The 22,118-nt window shown below is 42.3% G+C and overlaps 1 protein-coding gene across 1 annotated transcript in view; it reads right to left on the bottom strand.

Moving 5' to 3' along the window:
* Positions 1–22,118, bottom strand: part of rpap3 (RNA polymerase II associated protein 3) — a 54,006-nt gene that overhangs the window by 29,689 nt on the left and 2,199 nt on the right. The window contains exons 2-8 of the mRNA XM_059652556.1: positions 20,564–20,704; positions 19,614–19,715; positions 14,941–15,068; positions 8,802–8,923; positions 8,503–8,573; positions 3,829–3,942; positions 3,012–3,139 (exon numbers count right to left, since the gene is read on the bottom strand). Coding sequence (XP_059508539.1) covers positions 3,012–3,139; positions 3,829–3,942; positions 8,503–8,573; positions 8,802–8,923; positions 14,941–15,068; positions 19,614–19,715; positions 20,564–20,704 — 806 coding nt within the window. The remainder of the gene's footprint in view (positions 1–3,011; positions 3,140–3,828; positions 3,943–8,502; positions 8,574–8,801; positions 8,924–14,940; positions 15,069–19,613; positions 19,716–20,563; positions 20,705–22,118) is intronic.

Genomic DNA, 22,118 nt, shown 5'->3' with positions numbered 1-22,118 from the left:
TCCAGTATCTGCAGTTCCCATCATCTCTTATTTCAAGTTTTGTTCACTTTGTGATGGTGCCTACTGTCCCTTTGAGACCTAAATGAAACTCCATTAATTTCTGAAAGGAGGGATAATTAACCTTCCTCAAAAGTTTAATCACATCACACCCAAGTGTTTATGTGATCTGTGGTTGCTGTGGGGGTGACTGGTAAAAAGCAAATGAGAAAGAGACAGGTAATTGGAGACTGAATTACAGCTGATCTCAAAAAGCTGTTCAGAGTAGACCTGGTGAAAAACAGAAAGAGAACTTTGAGGTCGGCACAAGGACTGGGCTACAATGTGTTTACATTGTTGGAAAGAAAAGAGCCAAAGACATGAAGAGCAGGGAATGAGACAAGGCAAGATCCTTACTGCTGCTGTTATAATTCGAGAGATCAGAGGAAGTACTACCTGAGGACATGCATGGCATCATAACTGCTGTGAACCTAACCAAGGAAGGTCTGAAATGGTGGACTGTTTGGGTATCAACTGGGTATCAGGAAAATTCACACAGGGAAGTAATAAATCCAACCTACAGGAGGGAAAGACAAAAAGACTGTTGAGATTGTACTGGTACCATTTTCTTGCCAAAAGTGATATGACTATGCCAGATGTATTTTTGGTGCTTCAATTATTACAAGTGAAAATTACCTTCTGATTTCAAGTACATTTTTCCATTTTATTTAAATGTTGCCATAGGACTTTTAAAAAGTGAAATCACCAAGTAATCCCAATGCAAAGGGGAGGCAGGATGGAGTCATCAGGCTGACTGGAAGGAAGAGACTCAGCCACAAGGACAGGCAGTGGCTTTCAGTGGATCTCTCAAGCAGGCAGAGTGCCTGCTAAGTAAGAAACCCTCTCCTGAGCCCTTCCAATCTCCATTCTTCTTTCAGTTCTTCACTGCAAACATAGGGGAGTTGGCATGCCAGTGGTCCAATCTCGCAGTGAATGGTAAATACCGAGTTAGAGTAACCAACTGTCTTCCAACTCTTTGTTGTCTCTCTGCAAGGAGTGGGGGAGGCGCTATCCTGTTGGATGCTGAAGGTTTTCTGACCCGGTACTGTTCATACAATGGCTCTTGATCAGGTGGACAGCCTATCAGAAAGCTATCTTGCTGATGACTCCTGGCCCACACATCTAGTCTTGAATGAAAAACTATTCAGAACATTGTCTCTGAGCGAAACTACCCTGAACAAACATGCGCGCACACACACGCACGCACAGCGAATGAGTCCTACAACCAAACCCCCACAACTCCTTGAATTTAGCAACAGCAAAAGTACAACACAAATAGTTTCAGTAACTTGTTTTAAAACTGGAATATCTCTGCAGTTCTTACGGTTTTTATATCTACTGTCATAGCTTCCTTGGCCTAAAGTAATATCCTTTTCCCATTTGGGCCAAGATCCGAAAAAGAAAAATAAAGATTTGGTCCTTACACAAAGTTTTCACTTTTAAGTTCATTACTGGATGAGAATCCCATCCATTACTCATTGAATACCAGTGGTTGCAGATAGAGGCCCTTAAAGAAATATAACTATCTTCCTCAATTTCTTGTCCCAGACCTAATAGTGCCGAGACAGGAAAGCTGCGAGGTCCCACCTTACAGCACACCCTTTAATTAAATGTCCTTCCACTTCTAAAGCCATCTCAGGTGAGGGCATTAAATTCTGCCTTTGGCTTGCAATATCAACAGCTGTAATGCTGCATGTTATATGACTAAAATCTACTTCACTCGATAATCATTGTTCCATTAGAATTTTAGAATTCCAAACCAGATCATCAGCAAGTTGGGCCCACTTGAGGGGGGAAAACTCATTTCCCTTCTGATTTAGACACAATATCCTTCCTTTCCATGTCTTGTCCCACACCACCAACTCCAATCACAACTTTTATGAAGAAATTAAACTGGATCAGAAACTAAGGGATGAAGAGAATGTTTACAGTTTTAAAGGCAAGTTACTGGAACACATTGTGAGTTGTATCTACATAAAGTTGCCCCTTTCAGCAGTGGGGGAGCATTCCAGACAGAACGTCACTGCCTGTGTGCTTTCAGACCAGTTTTCCTCAGACAGTTTGTGATTTTTTTTTGAAAAGAAAACTCAGACCCAGCTGTTATCATAGGTTCGGCTCATACAGTAACAAGCACTTGACTGGTTCCTGAACAAGCGGCTATAGCCTTGGGTGTGGACAATGCAGTCAAAACTTCAGGCTGTGAAGAGAATGTATCGATCAATCTATCTCCACTTAGGGAAGTGAAAAAAAAATCTAATAGCTATCTGCCTATCTTTAAGTTGCTCCCTCTGAAATTTCCTGTTGAAAGGGAGAAGGGAAACAAAATGCCTTCAAAGGCACTGAAAAGGTTAATACTCAGCCAGTGAACGAATCTATGTCCCCTGACCTTTCACCATCAGTGAAGAATCAGATGGAGTCAAAAGAATATCAAAAGAAAATAACTCATCGATGTCTGTGATCTGGACTGATGCAAGAATAGTGGTTCTGACATTTTTACCCATTCCTCATCCACAATATTTGTGTTTTGTTATATCGCTTTATGTGTCTATTTGGATGTGGATGGGAAGTTTTAAGAACAGGGTACAGTTTAAATTATAGATTACCAAATCACCTTCCCTATTTTTTGCCATTGGTTAAAAAAGTTTATCACAATAAGTAGTTTAGTATCTTCTTGATAGAAAAATCCTGGTGTATACGTTACTTTAACCTGAATTATAGGCAAAATTGGACAATTCCGTAGTTTAATCAAATTTTCACATGTGACAGTATGGAGCTCGATTTCCAGCCTATGATCCCAGCGAGACATGGCAACAGACCCAGATTATCAATATACTTCAATATTGTGAATAAGGAATTGGCTTAAATTGTTTTCATGACCTCAGCTATATAAATGCTACTGTTGTTAATAAAGTAAATTCATCTGATACACAATTAAATTCAGCAATATTGTGCAGCTTCAATGCAAAAAAACTTACTTCTTAAGCTTAAGGTAAGCCATGGCTCGGTTGGCAGGTAAAAGTGCATTGGCGCCATCTGCTGCCATTCCTCTAGTGTAGCATTCAACTGCTTCTAAATACTTCCCTTCTTTAAAGTACTCATTGCCCTGTAAACAAAATGATTCAAAAACTATAAAAACATGCTGAAAGCTACAAAAATACCGAAGACCAATTTTTACCCAAGGGAAGGGACAGAATGTACATCAGATCAACATCTTATAATAGTTGACACTTCCTAAGGATGCCATTAACTGTTGTAACTGTCCAGGTTTTGCTACAACTACAATTATGACTCAAGCTACTGGTAGGCCGAGATTCATTAAAATTCAATAGAGTCCATGCACGCATTTAGAGTAGACTAATGGAACTGAGTACTGTGTAATTTGTTTTATAATGGGTGATGCCTAAAGTCAACATGGGCTTTGCTTCAAAGCCAGCTACATCCTTAAAAAAAAATCATGGACTGTCCACTGCACTTTCTTCCCAGTTATGGAGAAAATAATCCAATCTTCTCTTGAGCCAAGAGCTGGTCCATAATGGACACTGGATGGAGCTATAGCCAAGGTGTGATCTAGCTGAAGTGTCATTAACTAGAAACATTAACTCTGTTCCCCCTAGAGATGCTACGTGCCCTGCTAAGTATTTCCGGCACTTTGATTCATTTCCGAGCTAGGAAATCTACAACAAAATGGAGTAAAATCCCGGTTCTACAGTTCTTCACAAGTTAACACTAGCCAAAATTTTGGCGGTTTCTGACTGATATTTTGAATGCCTTAATTACTTGTCACAGACATACCAAGTCTTTTTCAAAAATTGCCTCCTGTTTTGCTTGGGCCTCTGTCAGTTGCTTTTCATCACTGGTATTCATTTGTTCATCTTTGCTTACTTGATTCCGATCTGGTGCAAGAGCCTGACAGAAAAATAAATGTATTAAATCAATTTGTATAAGAAGGTTAACTTTAGAAAAAATATCTGCAAACATTGTAAATCCACACTTAACACATGGGGGAAAGAAAGGATGATTCAAGCTGGGGCTGAGGGCTGCTAACTCCACTTAAAATTGCCACAATGGATGGAAAATAGCTGACACAAACTCAACTGCGCTCACAGTTATCGCCTATAACTTACAGAACCATTCCGCAACTTTAAAAAGTGAGTTGTTTATACGTCACGGTTATTAGATTATTAGGGGTCAATGAGGTCAGTTGGCTGGATAGCTGGTTTTCAATGTAAAGTGATGCCAACAATGTAACCAGCCCAGCTCATCCCCGCCTCCCTAACCGCTTCTTCCTCTCACCTATCCCCCTCCTCCCACTTCAAGCTACACCTCCATTTACCACCTACTAACCTCATCCTGCCTCCTTGACATGTCCATCCTCCCTGGGCTGACCTATCCCCTCCCCACCTCTACTCTCCTGTGCATCTATCTTCTCCTCTATCCATCTTCAGTCTGCCCCCCCCCCCCCTCTATTTATTTCAGAACCCTCTCCGATGAAGGGTCTAGGCCCGAAACGTCAACTTTTGTGCTCCTGAGATGCTGTGTGACCTGCTGTGTTTATCCAGCTTCACACTTTATTATCTTGGGTTCAATCCCTGCACCAGTTGAGGTTGCCATGAAGGGCTCACCTTTTCAACTGCTCCTGTCACTTGAGGTATGGCAACACCCAGGGTAAACCACCACTAGCCATCTCCCTCTGATGAGACAACACCCCAACGATCCTGCAGAGTTATGGCAACTGTCTTTTTTTCAGGGATAGAGGTAAACTGCTCCAGAAACATTTTGGATAATGCAAAAAGTGATTATTGCTGCCCTTTACAACTTCAATTTTTCACTGCAGCTTTGGTATTACTAGCTTACCAGTGTAGCTCAATTACTTTCTGTTAGAATTTATTTGTGTTTCTTAAAGTGAAACCTCAAGAACAGTAAGGGTAACTATTAAAATATTTCTTAAGCTCCTGGTGTACAATCTTCAGTGGATAAAAGGAGAGTCCAGAACAGCACTAGGCTGAAGAGTCCAAATGCTTAATTTTCTGCCTATGCGAGATGAGCTAATATCATAAAACAAATGGAGTGTCATGGAATTACTTCTTAGATATCTTATATTAGGGGAAAAACATGGTAAATGACATATGTGCACCCCACCCACCCTTCCTTCTGCCAAGCAATCATCATTCAGCTTTTGATTAAAAACTGTACATGTAGCTGCCAAGTAAATGTTCAGTACTGGGCTCCACTGAACCTTTTCATGGTGAAATCCTAAGTAGAAAAATGGAAAAAGAAACAATGTATCGAATAAAAAGAAAAGTGGGGGTGGAGGGGGGTGGATAATTTTCAAGCAAGATTGATCAGAATTTCATCCCTACGGATACCATTACATACAAAGAAGAAAATCTCTACAATGCAGCAACTCAAATCCCTAGTTTCAGCAAGCATTGACATTCTGAATCCAAACCGTTATCACAAATAAAAATCAGTATGCGTCAGTGGTTATGATGAAAGGTCACAGTCCTGAAAACATTCAATCTAAGCAACCCTGGAGAGTTCCTACAGTGCATGTTGTAGATGTTATACACTGCTGCCAATGCACAACAGTGGAGGAGCGAATGTTGAAGGCGTAATATCGGGTGACAAACAGGCTGCTATGTACTGGATGGTGCTGAACTTTAACGGCAGTTGATGGCGCAATCATCAAGTTGAGTGGAGGGTATTCCGTCACATCCCTGATGTGTGCCCTGTAGGTAATGGGCAGGGTTTGAGGAGTTGAGAGGCACATTAGTCTTCGCAAAATCCCTGGCCTCTGATCTGCTCTCATGGCCACAGTATTAATACACAGGTCCAGTTCAGTTTCTGGTAAAGGAAACCAGAACGTTGGTTGGATATTGATACTGAGTTGCTCAGCAAAAGGTAATGGCACAGACCATCAATGGGCGATGGCTAATTTCTCTCTTCCTGGAGATGGTCATTGCCTGACACTGAAGAGGAAAGTAACATCTGTGCCACACATCAGCTCAAACCTGAAAGTTGGCCAGGTCTTGCTGCATTTGGATACAGATTGTTTCAGTATCTGAGGTATGGTATCAGGGTCCTCACCTCATACAATTCTCAGCAGGTATTCCCATTTCTGTCCTTACAATGAAGGGAAGGTCATTGATGAAGCAGCTGAAGGTAGTTGAACCTAGGACACTATCCTGAGGAACTCATGCAGTCATGTCCTGTAGCTAAGGTGACTGACCTCCATTAACCACAACCATCTTCCTTTGTGCTAGGAACTTCTCTAAACAGTGGAGATGTTTCACCCAGACTCACATTAACTCTCCAGTTTCGCTAGGGTTTTTTGATGCCATACTCTTACCAAATACTTCCTAGATGTCAAGGGCAGTCACTGTCACTACCCATTGAGCTTAGTTCCTTTTTCCATGTTTGGACCAAGACCATTATGAAGTCAGAAGCTGAATGGGCTGCATGGAATTCAAATTGAGCAGTTAGATTATTGCTAAGTGCCTCTTAATAACACTGGCAACAATACCTTCCATTACTTTGCTGAACAAGAGCAGATTGACAGGAAAGTAATTAGCTTGGTTGGATTTGTCTTGCTTTTTGCAGACAGGGCATACCTATGCAAGGTTCCACATTACTGACTAGATGCCAGTGTTGCAAATCTACAGGAACTGCTTGGATATGGGACTTGGAACACGGAGTCTACCTAAGTACAGCTGGAATGTTGTCAGGGCCAGTATGTTTATAGTGACCAATGCTTTCAGCCACTTCTTCATATTCCATACTGGAAATTGAACTAGCTGAAGGCTGGCATCTACAATGCTGGAGACCTCAGGAGGAGGCGGCCAAGATGGATCATCCACTCTGCATTTCTGGCTGAAGGTGGGTGCAAATGCTTCAGCTTCAACTTTGCCACCAATTTGCTGGGATCTCCCACCAATGAAAATGCCAACATTTATGGAACTACCTCCTTCAATGATTTGTTTAATCACCCATGACCCTTTGCAACTGGACATGGGCTCCTGAGCTTAAATCCAATACGTTGGTTATCAAATTGCTTAGCTTTGTTTATCGCATGCTGCTTCCACTGCATGGTATGGGAGTGGTCCTTTGTAAGTTGACAATTCATTGTTAGTTATGTCTAGTGCTGCTCCTGGAATGCCGTCCTGCATGCTTCACTGAGTCAAAATTGATCATAGAATCATAAGGCATGGAAACAGGCCCTTCAGTCCACTTCAAACATGTTCCCAAACTAAACTAATGGAACCTACTTGCGCTTGGGCAATACCTATCCAAAACTTTCCTATTTATGTATTTATCCAAATATCTTTTAAATGCTGTAACTGTACCTGAATCCACCACTTCCTCTGGCAATTCATTCCGCACACTAATCACACAGCGTGTTAAAAAAGGTACCCCTCATATCCTTTTCAAATCGCTCTTCTCACCTTAAAAAAAAATTGCCCTAGTTTTGAACTTCCCCCATCTTAAGGAGAAAAAAAACCTTTGCTTATCACAATTTTATAAATTTCTATAAAGACACCCATCACCCTCCTAAGCTGCAGTGCAATAAATCCCAGACTTTCCAGCCTACTTTTATAACTTGAATGTTCCATTCCAGGCAACATCCTGGCAAAGCTTTTCTGAACACTCTCCAGTTTAATACTGTCCTTCATATAATGTGGCAATCAGAACTGCACACAGTATTTCAGAAGAGGCCTCACCAAAGTCCTGTACAACCTCAACATGATGCCCCAACTCTCATATTCAAAAGGTTTAAATAATGAAGGCAAGCATGCTAAACATTTCTTAACCACCTGGTCTACCTGAGACACAAATGTCAAAGAATCATGTACCTGAAACCCTAGATCTCTATTCTACACTACCCAGGGCCCTACCATTAACTATATAAGTCCTGCCCTTGTGTGCTTTATCAAAATGCAATACCTTGCATTTATCCAAATTGAACTCCACGTGCCACTCGTCAGCTCATCGACCCAAATAACCTGCTGTAATCTCCGACAGTCCCCTTCACTATCTGCTACTCCACCAATCTTCGTGTCAGCTGCAAACTTGCTGATCAGACCACCTACACCTTCCTCCAAATCAGGATCGACAAATCTTGGATGCTGCATTCGGTCCATTTCCCACAGCCAACCGAAATTCCTTCACTTAACTGCGGCTTACCCAATTTTCAGGCTATTACTTATCCATTCCCAGTTGTTCTCTTAAATCCCTATGTTCTCAAGCTTAATATCAGAATTTTACCATATGTTTTAAAAATAGCACAAACTCTCATGAGGACCAAAGATGCATATTTACAAATGTGCTAATTTTCATTGATAACTTTAATGTTCCTCAGTGGTCAGAAGAAAAATACAATCTTAAGAATTAACTTTTTGTCAAAAAGTTATATATAATAGGCCTTTGAAATGTCAATGGAATGTCTTAATGAATCAATTAAATTTTTACCTCATTCACTTTTCTGAGTTCATTTTGTGCTTCAAAGTTTTGTACATCCAAGTTTAACGCCATTTCAAAATCTGAAGTGTTAGAAAATAAATAAACTTACAAGTAAAAAAAGAATGCAAACGTTTAAGGACTGTGCAGATTTTTAACAAATGTGATGAACTTAAAATAAAAACCTGAACGGTGGCCTTAAAGAGAAAGCAACTAGTACTTCAGGTCTCACAAGATTAAACAGTGAATAGAACAGGAACAGCTTTAAAGGCACTGCCAACTTCTATCAAATTTGTTGAAATATCACAAACCTTCTTTTGCACCCTGAAAGTTTTTCAATTTCATACGAGCAGCACCTCGTCGAAGATACGCCTTCAAGAAGGATTTATCCAATGCAATTGCCAAATTACAATCTGATTCTGCAACAGCATACCTGCAGAGAAGAAAAACAGATACATAAAAATGGGTCATTCCGCAATTTGTTTATTAACACAGAAATTTAAAAAACTCAAAGCAAATGAGAGCAATGTGGTGACACTGCTTGCAAACGTCACTGCACTATGATTCCCTGGGTAGCAAGTTGTTAATCGATGCAGAGCATTAAATGGAGGCCAGTACAGAACGAAGACTACTAAGTAGCAAAATAAAAGAAGCAGCACATCACATGTACAAGTAATCTACAAGTCAACAACAGTGACAGAGATCTTGAAGCTGGTTAATAGAATGGTAAGATATGGGGAGGCATAAGAGATGGCGAGGTGAAACAAAAATACAAAAAATAAGCAACACATATGAAATTAAATTAATAATTTGCAAAATGACCAAAGGGGAAACTCAATTAGCTCAGAAGATGAAAAAGCTTACTTGTAGTGAGCAGGTCTAATAATTAAAATTGGTTATACGCATTTCTGCGTTGCCTTTAGCATAATGCAAATATTGAAGCTGTTTCCAGAGGTGAAAACAATGCCAACCGCTAATTGAAAAGAATGGTTTAAAAACTTGGGAAGAATTTTTAAATGAGTAAATCTTATTTTATCTACTTTTCCAACTAAAATCAGTCTTTGACCCAGAACGAGAAATAGAAATTAGTAACTTATTTAAAATGTCTGTGGGAAATGTACCTTGTTTTAAAAATATTTGTAAAGGACTTTTAAGAGTTTGCATCAATTGTACCCTCTCCAGGATAATGAGAAATACTGGTCACTATGACCTGGCAACACTCGACTGGAAGCAGTACAAACGGGAAGAAAAATAATAATAAAGTCACATCAGCAAGGCACAAAGGAAAATTACAGAGGCACTGGAGATTGAAAAGATAGATGCAGACAGAGCCAAAAAGTGGAATGCAATGAATGGGGAGAGAGGGAACATAAATCATCTGAGGAAGAAGTCAGTTCAAAGAGAGGCTGGATAGGCTAGGCCTTTTTTAACTGAACCACAGGGAGTTGAGGGGTAACCTTGTAGGGATTTAAAATCATGAGGGGCATAGGTAAGATGAATAGCAAAAAAGTATTTTCCCTTTGGTAGGGGAATTCAAAACTAGAAGACATGCTTTTAAAGTGAGTGGAGAAAGATTTGAAAGGGACCAGAGGGTCAACTTTTTCTCAGAGAATGGTTTCTTTGCGGAATGACTGCCAGAAGTGGTAGATGTGGCTACAGTCACAAATTTAAAAGATGTTTGGACAGGTACGTGAATAGGGAAGGTTTAGAGGAATATGGGTCAAATGCAGACAAATGGCACTAGTTTAGTTTGGGAAACTTGGTCCGCACAGCCTAGTTGGGCCATTAGGTTTGTTTCCGTATGTATGATTCAATGATTCTACGGCAGTAATGCAGGCAGGTGGTCTCGGAGCCATTGCAAAAGCTGAATAGCTCAGAGGCATGAATGAGCTGGATGTTATTCCCAAACTGTGAACCAGATGTTTTTAGCTGAGCAGTTAAGGTGATCTGAGAATCTGCACCATCAAGTTGGTCAGGATCCAAGCAGCTTAGGGCTTATACAAGTGCACCTTACTGATGATAATCATAACTGGTAAACACAGAGGAATGTTGTTGTCTGACAGGATTTTTGTCTTAATTCACATTAATAAAGAAAAAGATATTGAACTGTGCCATTACATAGTGCCATATTTGTGCAGAGGGTGGTGCAAATGCTTGCTGTTGCCCAAGAAGGTATCGATTTTTTAAAGTGAAATTTACCTTTTCTTTTGAAACTTAATTTTCCTGTTAATTCATCTGTAATCGCATCGATTATATACGGACATACACAATTAGAAACAAACATTCAGCCATTCAACCTCTTGAACCTGCTCTGATCTTGGATGATCCAAATGCAACCACAAATCTGCATTCCAGTTTAACCAACAACTTTTCGCCCTCAAAGACTCAACTTCCACTGCCTTTTCAGGTAGCATTCCAAAGACACTTAACCCTCTGAAAAAACATTTTGCCGCATTTTTGTTTTAAGTGGTTTTTAAAACAACTATTGTTCTAGATTCTCCCATAACTGGAACCATTTTCTCTACATTCAATCTATCGACATCACTGTATCTTACGTGTTTTAATCAAGTCATTTCTTACTCTTAACTGCAGCAGATACAAGCCTACCCTGTTGTACCATTCTTCGTAAGACAACCACCTCCATTCCATTCCAGGTATTAGTCAAGTAAACCCCTTTTTCTGAACTCTCTCCGATGTATTTCTATCTTTTCTTAAAATAAGATGCCCTCCAATTTAGAACTTTCCTTTTCGATCAAATTTTAAATGAAGAGAATTATGGTCACTGGCCCCACAGTGCTCCCCAACTGACACTTCAGTCCCCTGTCCTGCCTTATTACCAAGAGTAGGTCAAGTTTTGCACCTTCTCTAACAGGTACAGCCACATACTGAAATCAAATTTCAAAACAAATTTCTCTCCATCCAAGGCTTTAACACGATGGCAGTCCCAGACTATGCTTGGAAAGTTAAAATCCCCTACCATAACCACCCTATTATTCTTGCAGATAACTGACATTTACTTACAAATTTGTTTCTCAATATCCCTCTAACTACTTGGGGGGGGGGGGGGTCCAATAGCATAATCCCAATAAAGTGATCATCCATTTCCTACCTACTAACCTCATCCCGCCTCCTTGACCTGTCTGTCCTCCCCGGACTGACCTATCCCCTCCCAACCTATACTCTCCTCTCCACCTCTCTTCTCCTCTATCCATCTTCGGTCCGCCTCCCCCTCTCTCCCTATTTATTTCAGAACCCTCTCCCCATCCCCCTCTCTGATGAAGGGTCTAGGCCCGAAACATCAGCTTTTGTGCTCCTGAGATGCTGCTTGGCCTGCTGTGTTCATCCAGCTCCACAGTTTGTCATCCCTTTCTTATTTCTCAATTCCACCCAAATTACTTCCCTGGACACATTCCCAGGAATATCCTCAAATATAGCCTTAGTGTTATCCCTGATCAAAACACCACTTCCCCTATTCTCCTGCATCCTCCGCCCCCACACCTTTCAATCCTTCCTATGGTATCTATACCTCTGAATATTAAGTTGCCAGTCCTGTCCAGCCCTTTTGCCACATCTTTACCAACTCATTTAACCGACTTTTGTTTTTAAATTAGCTAAGCATCTTTTTCATAACTTATTTTCTTATCTATCTGTGTCATTAATAAATTTGGCAACCATGCCTTCTGTTCACTCATCCAAGTCACCCTTATGGATTATAAACTGTTGAAATCCTGACAAATATTCTTGTGCCACAATGAACATTACTCGTGCAAACCTGAAAAACAGACATTTATGCATTTTCTCCGGTTTCTGTCATACAGCCAATCTTCTCTCAATATGCCACTCCTTACATTGTGAGCTTTAGTTTTCTGCAATATCTTTTGATTACCACCTTATGAAATACCTTCTAAAAATCTAAGTACAGTAATTCACTAGTTCGGCTGTTTTCTCAGCACACTGCCTTAAGTAACTCCACGATTTGGTCAAACATGATTGTCATTTCACAAAAGCATGTTGCCTGTATCCGATTACTGTAACCATATCCAAGTGACCTGTTATTACTTCTTTAATAGTGGCTAGAATTGTCCAAGTAACAAGTGTTACATGTGGTTCTGATTGGTTTTAAAGTAAAACCAGCTCAAGGTGGAATGTTGTTGTTAACTTTACTCAAGGGGTCATTCAGCAAATTTGATTATTTTGATTTAGTTTCCCTACAGGGATTACAACAATTACACACTTCTAAAGATGAGCAAAACATGGCAGAATAGATAAGTTTTCAATGCATATTAAAAGATGGATAGATTAATGACAAGCCAAAAGGATTCTCAAGAGTCAGAAAGAGTATCTCCTGCTACTAATAAGCAGCAAGGATGGAAAGAAGGAAGGGAAAAAAATGCAAAAAATGGACAATAATGGCACAGACGAAACCACACAATGTCATGTAGGGATACAGAGATGAGTAGAGGAAGATCATGGTTTTGTCAACAAGATCAGCAACTTGAAATAGAACATATCTAGAGATATGCATCAGGGACCTCAACAAGCATAAAAGGTGATGGAAGGGGAAATTGTCCCCTGATGGATTTTGAACAACACAGTTCACATGACAGACAATGGGACAATCAGGAATAGCAAACACTAAGTAAAGGCTAGTCTCAAAGACCAGAATGGGCATTTCCCCAACTAAGTCAAGTGCAAGCAGAAAATATTGCAAGACCTCTATGCTTCAATATTCTAGCAAAATCTCTCAGAAGGAAGGATTTCAACACTGGGATTCAATACACAGATTTAAACAAAATAGAGCACGTACATTGTAGCATTTGAAAATTTTAACTATGGTTTGCAATGTTTTATTTGTATAAATCTCTGAGTTCATAATGTAACTAAGTATGCATTACAGCCAAATTAATTATGAACTAGTAAGAAACAAAATTCAAAGTTAATAAATTGCATATTATACTTATATTTCAGTAACAACAGCTCTTATTTATGGACCAGCCATGTGAAACTTAAAACATTTCTTTAGAAATAAACTAAATGCCTTTTAAACGTGAGCAGTGATAAGAGATGATTAATTACAATAAAGTCTCCATTATCCAGAAGCCTCATGCCATGAGCAAGTGACATGAGGTGGTTTTCTGTCTGAGAACTGGTCATTTTGTTGCTCTTTTCTCTCCTATTCATCAGTCTGGCCACATTCACAAAACTGACACACCCCATTGTGTGTGTGTGTGTTGTCTATGAGGGACTTTAATATATATTGATTTTTCAGCACTTAGATTTCAGACAAGTGGCAAATGGATGTTGGCTTATTTTTGTAAAGCAGTTAAAAATTAATAAGAGAGCAAGAACTGTCAATGCTGGAGTCTAAGATAATAAGGCGTGGAGCTGGAGGAACTCAGCAGGCCAGGTAGCATCAGAGGAGCAGGAGAGCTGGCATTTTGGGTCTGGACCCTTCTTCAGAAGAAGGTTCTTCATTTCTGAAGGGTCCGGACCCGAAATGCCAGCTTTCCTACCCCTCTGATGTTATCTGGCTTGCTGTGTTCCTCCAGCTCCACACCTTGATATCTTAAAAGTTAATTATGTCAGTCTTCATCAGAAAAGAAACTTAAAAACCATTTAAGAAAAAAAAAAAGTGTTATTAAAGATTATAGTTGGTCACTTGAACATAATCAGGTATGGTGAATGGAAGGGAAGGGAATGGAAGGGGAAAAGCTACTTCAATGTAAGGCATGTATTTTACAAAAATGTGCAGATCAAGTGTATTAAAAACAAAAGAGCTACAGACGCTGTAAATCAGGAACAAAAAACAAAGTTTCTGGAAAAGCTCAGCAGATCTGACAGCATCTATGGAGGAGAAAATAGTGTTAATGTTTCGGGTCTGGTGACAAGTGCGCTTGGTTCAAACGCTGATTAATCAAAGCGGGGAAAGGGGCCTCTTGTGGCACAGTAATGTTCCTAGTAGTGTCTGTACCCCTGAATTAAGAGGCACGGGTTCAGGTCTCACTTGTAGAATAACATCGCTAAAGGGGTTGATGAGAAAAAAAACACTTGCAAAAGCAGACAAAGCTCAGTTGAGAGTATTTAGGAAAAAAGTTTCACAGCTCACAGGACAGGCAATTAACAGCAGTTATGCAAACGTATTGGGCAGGGAAGGACATTTCTCTCGATTTTGATTAACTGTAAAGCAATGGTGTTGGGGAATAGATGGATTGTGTTTTGGATTCTTTCAAACTGTTCTATTTTAGAAAGGTTTTATTTTGAGTAATAAACCTCTGGTTCATTGTTAAAACCAAATCTGCAGCCTAGTGTATTTATGCTTCAGTGAAAGACCACCACATTAAAATTAGAAAGAAAAATATTATCTGTCAGGCTAAATTTCATTCTGGGCTCTGACGTCTCCAGTAGTAATGTAAGCTGGGATCGTAACAACACTTTTATTACTATACTTACTTTTTTAATTTTAAGAAAGTTGATGCACGATTTGTAGGGAAGACTGGGTTATATGGATCCATAGTCATGGCTCTGGTATAACATTCTATTGCTTCATCATATTTCCCTTCTTTGAAGTAATTATTACCCTGTCATGAACAAAACCAAATAAACTTATCACCAGATCCCATTTGATCCACACATGGGAAGATAACAATGACACCATCTCTCCCTCTGAAGTGATGGCTAAACTAATCTATTCACATCCACGTGCTAACTGCAATTTAGAATTATTGCTTTCCTTTCCGACCTGACATGAATCAGTTTAGACTTCTCCAGCATCAAGAAATAGAAGACAGACCATAATAGATTTTAGGCAATTTTAGTTCTATTATAACTTCAAATAAAATGCAATGCCTGGAACTGTTATTCACAAACAATTCTACTATTACATCCCAAATCAAAAAATGTTTTGGGAAATCAGATTCTGTTAAAATATGATCAACACAGATAATCTTTGATATGTTATAAACAGTGAGTGTGCTCCAGAATCTAAACGTTTTCCAGCTTAATGGTTTCTGATGATGTGGAAGCTGAAAAAATCACTCAGCAAAATAATAAAACAGTCAAAAAATTGTTACTTGCACTGTCCCTATTCTCTTCAGGTGCCTCTAAATGACAATCATTTAAATCTGGATAACAGGGAAACCTTCAGGAGGGCAGTGGTTTAATGGCCCAAGAAAATCTGAAGTTCAATCTAGTGACACAGGGGGTGTTAACTCAAGAACTTGGCTTTTGTTTAGCTGGTAGTTGGTGTTTTGTTTTGCAATCAATCGAGGTACCAAGCAAGAGACAGCACTGCAAAGATGCCATTAAGTGATGAATTTAATTTAATTTAATTAGCTGGGCAGTGCATCAAAATGCATCAGCTTCCATCTTAATATATATGGCAAAGCAAGCAATTGAAAGATATAGGGAACTACTAAAGTAAAAGGAGGTATTACGGGTTAGCCATAAGCCAAAGATTTATGAGATGTTATTACACTGTACAGAAATGGCAGGAAACAGATTGTAAGCAAAATGCTTACAACCATTATATACAATTACTGATTCTTGTCTCCCATCCAGTATCAATTCTGATAAAATAGGGACAGCTTATACTTGAAGAGATTTGTCGTTTGCAAACAAAGACAGCACATTATCAAAAACAGAAGACTTCAGTTAACAGTTTGAGTATGCACACTGCATGCTTGCTTCGTAAATCAGTTGAACTGCAAAATCCTTTTGTTGAAACCCGTTTTCCTGGCTGTCTTAATGGATAGTCTGAAACTCTTAGGCCAGCTTTCAAAAGATCGTATTTACTTTCATTAGTATCGCATATATTGTCTCAAGTGACAAACAAGGCTCCTTGACTCACTGATAATAAAATGAGAGGCTGGATGAACACAGCAGGCCAAGCAGCATCTCAGGAGCACAAAAGCTGACGTTTCGGGCCTAGACCCTTCATCAGAGAGGGGGATGGGGAGTGGGAACTGGAATAAATAGGGAGGGAGGGGGAGGCGTACCGAAGATGGAGTGTAAAGAAGATAGGTGGAGAGAGTATAGGTGGGGAGGTAGGGAGGGGATAGGTCAGTCCAGGGAAGACGGACAGGTCAAGGAGGTGGGATGAGGTTAGTAGGTAGATGGGGGTGCGGCTTGGGGTGGGAGGAAGGGATGGGAGAGAAGAAGAACCGGTTAGGGAGGCAGAGACAGGTTGGACTGGTTTTGGGATGCAGTGGGGGGGGGGGGGGGGGGAGAAGAGCTGGGCTGGTTGTGTGGTGCAGTGGGGGGAGGGGACGAACTGGGCTGGTTTAGGGATGCAGTAGGGGAAGGGGAGATTTTGAAACTGGTGAAGTCCACATTGATACCATTAGGCTGCAGGGTTCCCAGGCGGAATATGAGTTGCTGTTCCTGCAACCTTCGGGTGGCATCATTGTGGCACTGCAGGAGGCCCATGATGGACATGTCATCTAAAGAATGGGTGGGGGAAAGATGACACATCCATCATGGGCCTCCTGCAGTGCCACAATGATGCCACCCGAAGGTTGCTGGAACAGCAACTCATTCCGCCTGGGAACCCTGCAGCCTAATGGTATCAATGTGGACTTCACCAGTTTCAAAATCTCCCCTTCCCCTACTGCATCCCTAAACCAGCCCAGTTCGTCCCCTCCCCCCACTGCACCACACAACCAGCCCAGCTCTTCCCCCCCACCCCCCCCCCGACCCACTGCATCCCAAAACCAGTCCAACCTGTCTCTGCCTCCCTAACCGGTTCTTCTTCTCACCCATCCCTTCCTCCCACCCCAAGCCGCACCCCCATCTACCTACTAACCTCATCCCACCTCCTTGACCTGTCCGTCTTCCCTGGACTGACCTATCCCCTCCCTACCTCCCCACCTATACTCTCTCCACTTATCTTCTTGACTCTCCATCTTCGGTACGCCTCCCCCTCTCTCCCTATTTATTCCAGTTCCCTCTCCCCATCCCCCTCTCTGATGAAGGGTCTAGGCCCGAAACGTCAGCTTTTGTGCTCCTGAGATGCTGCTTGGCCTGCTGTGTTCATCCAGCCTCACATTTTATTATCTTGGAATTCTCCAGCATCTGCAGTTCCCATTATCTCTTATCCTTGACTCACTTGTTGTGTGAGCTTTTAAATCCTGTTGGACAATTCTGGATTGTAAAAGGTATATAGCTCAAGACCTAAGTATAATGGCTGCTCATGCTCAGGGACCTCCTAACCAAAGGACGCTAGATAAAATGCAAGTACATATTCAGTGTTTAAATTTACAAGACAGTACCTTAATGATCATTTTGAAATTATGGTTTGGGAAGCTCCACTCACTCTGATGACCAACTTTACTAGCAGGGAAAATTGCATGGAGTAAAGTTGAAAAAAAAAATTGTCTTTCAACACAAACAATAGACTCTTTAAAACGTTGAGCGCCGATTTGTTGTTCAAGGTTAAGTATCATATCAGCATAAAATTCAAAAAATGACCAGTATCTGGCTAAAGATAAGATTTTGTTTGACAAATCTTTCCTAATCTATTTGGAAGAAATCAGTGATCAGATGCTTCAACCAAGAAGCATTTGCAAACAGAACAGTTTGGTTAAATGCAAACATGAAGTCTGTGATTTTCTGCCTAGTTCCTTTCGCTAAACTTTGAGCAATTCACTTCTTACTAAATTTGTTTAAGCATATCTATTATATCATCCATAGCAAAGTATGAGTTTTTTTCAAACAGGCTTTTTATCATTGTTCCCTTCCCAAAAGGGCAGAGTTTGAAGGAACTAACTAACCACAAGTGTAGATTATATTCATTTCATTTTAAATCTTAAACAGAGTAAACCACATTAATTTATAATCCCAATTAACAAATTATTCCAAACAAATGAACAATTTAACACAAGATAAAGCAAACATGAGGAGATAATGGGCTAGTAGCATTATTGTTGGACTGTTAATCCAGAGACACAGGGAATATTCTGGGTAATAAAATGTGAGGCTGGATGAACACAGCAGGCCAAGCAGCATCTCAGGAGCACAAAAGCTGACGTTTCGGGCCTAGACCCTTCATCAGAGAGGGGGATGGGGGGAGGGAACTGGAATAAATAGGGAGAGAGGGGGAGGCGGACCGAAGATGGAGAGTAAAGAAGATAGGTGGAGAAGGTGTGGGTGGGGAGGTAGGGAGGGGATAGGTCAGTCCAGGGAAGACGGACAGGTCAAGGAGGTGGGATGAGGTTAGTAGGTAGCTGGGGGTGCGGCTTGGGGTGGGAGGAAGGGATGGGTGAGAGGAAGAACCGGTTAGGGAGGCAGAGACAGGTTGGACTGGTTTTGGGATGCAGTGGGTGGGGGGGGGAAGAGCTGGGCTGGTTGTGTCCCAGCTCTTCCCCCCCACCCACTGCATCCCAAAACCAGTCCAACCTGTCTCTGCCTCCCTAACCGGTTCTTCCTCTCACCCATCCCTTCCTCCCACCCCAAGCCGCACCCCCAGCTACCTACTAACCTCATCCCACCTCCTTGACCTGTCCGTCTTCCCTGGACTGACCTATCCCCTCCCTACCTCCCCACCCACACCTTCTCCACCTATCTTCTTTACTCTCCATCTTCGGTCCGCCTCCCCCTCTCTCCCTATTTATTCCAGTTCCCTCCCCCCATCCCCCTCTCTGATGAAGGGTCTAGGCCCGAAACGTCAGCTTTTGTGCTCCTGAGATGCTGCTTGGCCTGCTGTGTTCATCCAGCCTCACATTTTATTATCTTGGAATCTCCAGCATCTGCAGTTCCCATTATCTCGAATATTCTGGGTACCTGAGTTTGAATCCTGCCATGGCAGATGGTGGAATCTCAACTCAATTTTTAAAAATATGGATATCAAAAGTCTAATAATGACCATTGGCAGGATCACGAAGGTCCTTTCAGGAAGCAAAGTGCCATCCTTACTGGTCTAGCCTACATGGGACTCTGGGACCACAACAGTGTGCTTGACTCTTAATGGGCAATAAATGCAGGCCCAGATAGCGATGCCCTCCTCCCGTGAATGAATTAAAAGAAAACAAAAACAAAAACAAACAAACATTCTCGATATTAGAGATGAAATTCATTCAACAAAATTTCACTTGTCTTCATGAGATTGTTCGGAGATCTTTGTTACATACCTTTTCTTTCTCTGAAAGAGCTTTCTCTACATCTATTTCCTCATCTTCTGTGTCAGGCTCTGAAGTACTATCATTTTTATCCAGTTCTTCCAATACTTTGTCCTAACATAAAATAGGAAAAAAAATGAATTTAATCAATATTTACTCCTTTCACTTTTTTCCAGCTATTTATCTTTTTAAACCACAATACCTGAAAACCAAAACAGTTTAAAAATAAATCTCATTACATAGGAACTTGTAGGTATTTGACATTTTATATCTTAAATTTCTTGATGTACAAGTCCAAATTTTACATGACATGGTGCTGGCCAAATGTGCCATGATAATTTCTGGTTTGCTCCTTGGCACAGACAGAAATCGCTTCTGCCAAGTAAGCAAGAGGAGCACCACTGTTGGGCTCAGGCCTTCCAGCATTGTTGGATATGTGAAGTGGGGGGAAGATAAAATGAAACCTCAAAGTTCACTTCCCATCTATGGAGTAGGGTCTTTGAAAAGGTTCCAGCTTGGTGATACGCAGAGCTTTTTCCCTAATGCGATTCACCCATCATTCAGTCCCTGGACTGAGAACAAAGGGTTATAATCTCAAAGATCCTGTTCAACAAGATGCAAAGGTATGCTGATGGACCATGTCATTTGTCAGGAATCACAGGATGAATGTTAAATCTAGCTTTAGTCTCAGAAATTGTAGAAAAAAAGGTATTGGCTACCAAAGGCAGAAATAAATTGCAAATTCTGTAAACAAAAGATCCAAACTATAATATCTTTGCTGCTTAAGTATTATTTATTCTATAGTTTAAACAAGTACAATAATAAAAGTTGTCTGCTACATAATCTAACCTATTGCATATTAAAGGGGACCATTTCCATGAAAGACAAATACAAAACAAAAATATTGGCAAATATAAAACAACATGAAATTATAACACGACAAATGCATACTGAAAACTTACCACATCAAATTTTTCCCAAGACTTATAGTCATAAGATTTTATCCGTGTTGCTTTATTTTCTTTGTTCTTTTTATTATTTTGAGAAACAGTCTTTTTATTTGATCTTTTCTTGTAATTCCGATTTCTTACAGGTGGTAAACTCTAAAAATTTAAAAATGTGATAAGCCATATTGAACAAAACATACAAACTACTTATTTTCACATTTACAATTTTAAATGGATACAATTCTGTTTTGATTTCACGTTGAAATATATGTACCATATAACTCAGCAATTGAAAGAACAAACAAGCCTATAGCTATTCTCCAACCTGCTAAATCCAGTTTCGATACCAGTGTGCAGACTCCACTTCACTGTAATCGCGCGCACAGACAGGGGGGTCCTGAGAAGGGGGATGAAGAGGGGGAAGAGTGTTCCCAAGAAAGTGAAAGGGAGGCAGAAGGGGTTTGGAAGACGCAGAGGGTGGAGTGTTCCTGAAAAGGGGGGTGGTGAGAGGGATAAAGTGAGTTCCAGGGAATGGGACAGAGAAGCGGTTTCGAGAAAGGGATTTGGCAGTGGGAGGAGAATCCTGGGAAAAGGGATCGAGGATGGTGTTCTTTGAGGGATCATGGAGGTGCAGGGATCCTGGAGAAAGGGAATTGGGGTGGGGTTGGGCAGAATCCTGAATAAAAGGGATGGGGGCAATCCTGGTCAAAGGGATGGAGGGGGGGGTGACTCCTGGAGACGGGGGGGGGGGGGGGGGAGGGGGAGAGTGACTCCTGGAGACGGGGGGGGGGGGGGGGGGGGGGGGAGGGGGAGAGTGACTCCTGGAGACGGGGGGGGGGGGGGGGGAGGGGGAGAGTGACTCCTGGAGACGGGGGGGGGGGGGGGGGGGGAGGGGGAGAGTGACTCCTGGAGACGGGGGGGGGGGGGGGGAGGGGGAGAGTGACTCCTGGAGACGGGGGGGGGGGGGAGAGAGTGACTCCTGGAGACGGGGGGGGGGGGGGGTGACTCCTGGAGACGGGGGGGGGGGGGGGGGGGGGGGAGTGACTCCTGGAGACGGGGGGGGGGGGGGGGGGGGAGTGACTCCTGGAGACGGGGGGGGGGGGGTGACTCCTGGAGACGGGGGGGGGGGGGGGGGGGGGGGGGGAGTGACTCCTGGAGACGGGGGGGGGGGGGGGGGGGGGGGGGGAGTGACTCCTGGAGACGGGGGGGGGGGGGGGGGGGGGGGAGTGACTCCTGGAGACGGGGGGGGGGGGGGGGGGGGGGGGGGGAGTGACTCCTGGAGACGGGGGGGGGGGGGGGGGGGGGAGTGACTCCTGGAGACGGGGGGGGGGGGTGACTCCTGGAGACGGGGGGGGGGGGGGGGGGGGAGTGACTCCTGGAGACGGGGGGGGGGGGGGGGGGGGGGGGAGTGACTCCTGGAGACGGGGGGGGGGGGGGGGGGGGGGGAGTGACTCCTGGAGACGGGGGGGGGGGGGGGGGGGGGGAGTGACTCCTGGAGACGGGGGGGGGGGGGGGGGGGGGGGGAGTGACTCCTGGAGACGGGGGGGGGGGGGGGGGGGGGGGGGAGTGA

Source organism: Stegostoma tigrinum, chromosome 18 (assembly GCF_030684315.1).
Source record: "Stegostoma tigrinum isolate sSteTig4 chromosome 18, sSteTig4.hap1, whole genome shotgun sequence".
Taxonomy (NCBI): Eukaryota; Metazoa; Chordata; class Chondrichthyes; order Orectolobiformes; family Stegostomatidae; genus Stegostoma; species Stegostoma tigrinum.
The sequence above is the reverse complement of the archived record's forward strand: the minus strand, read 5'-3'. Positions and strand labels throughout refer to the sequence as shown.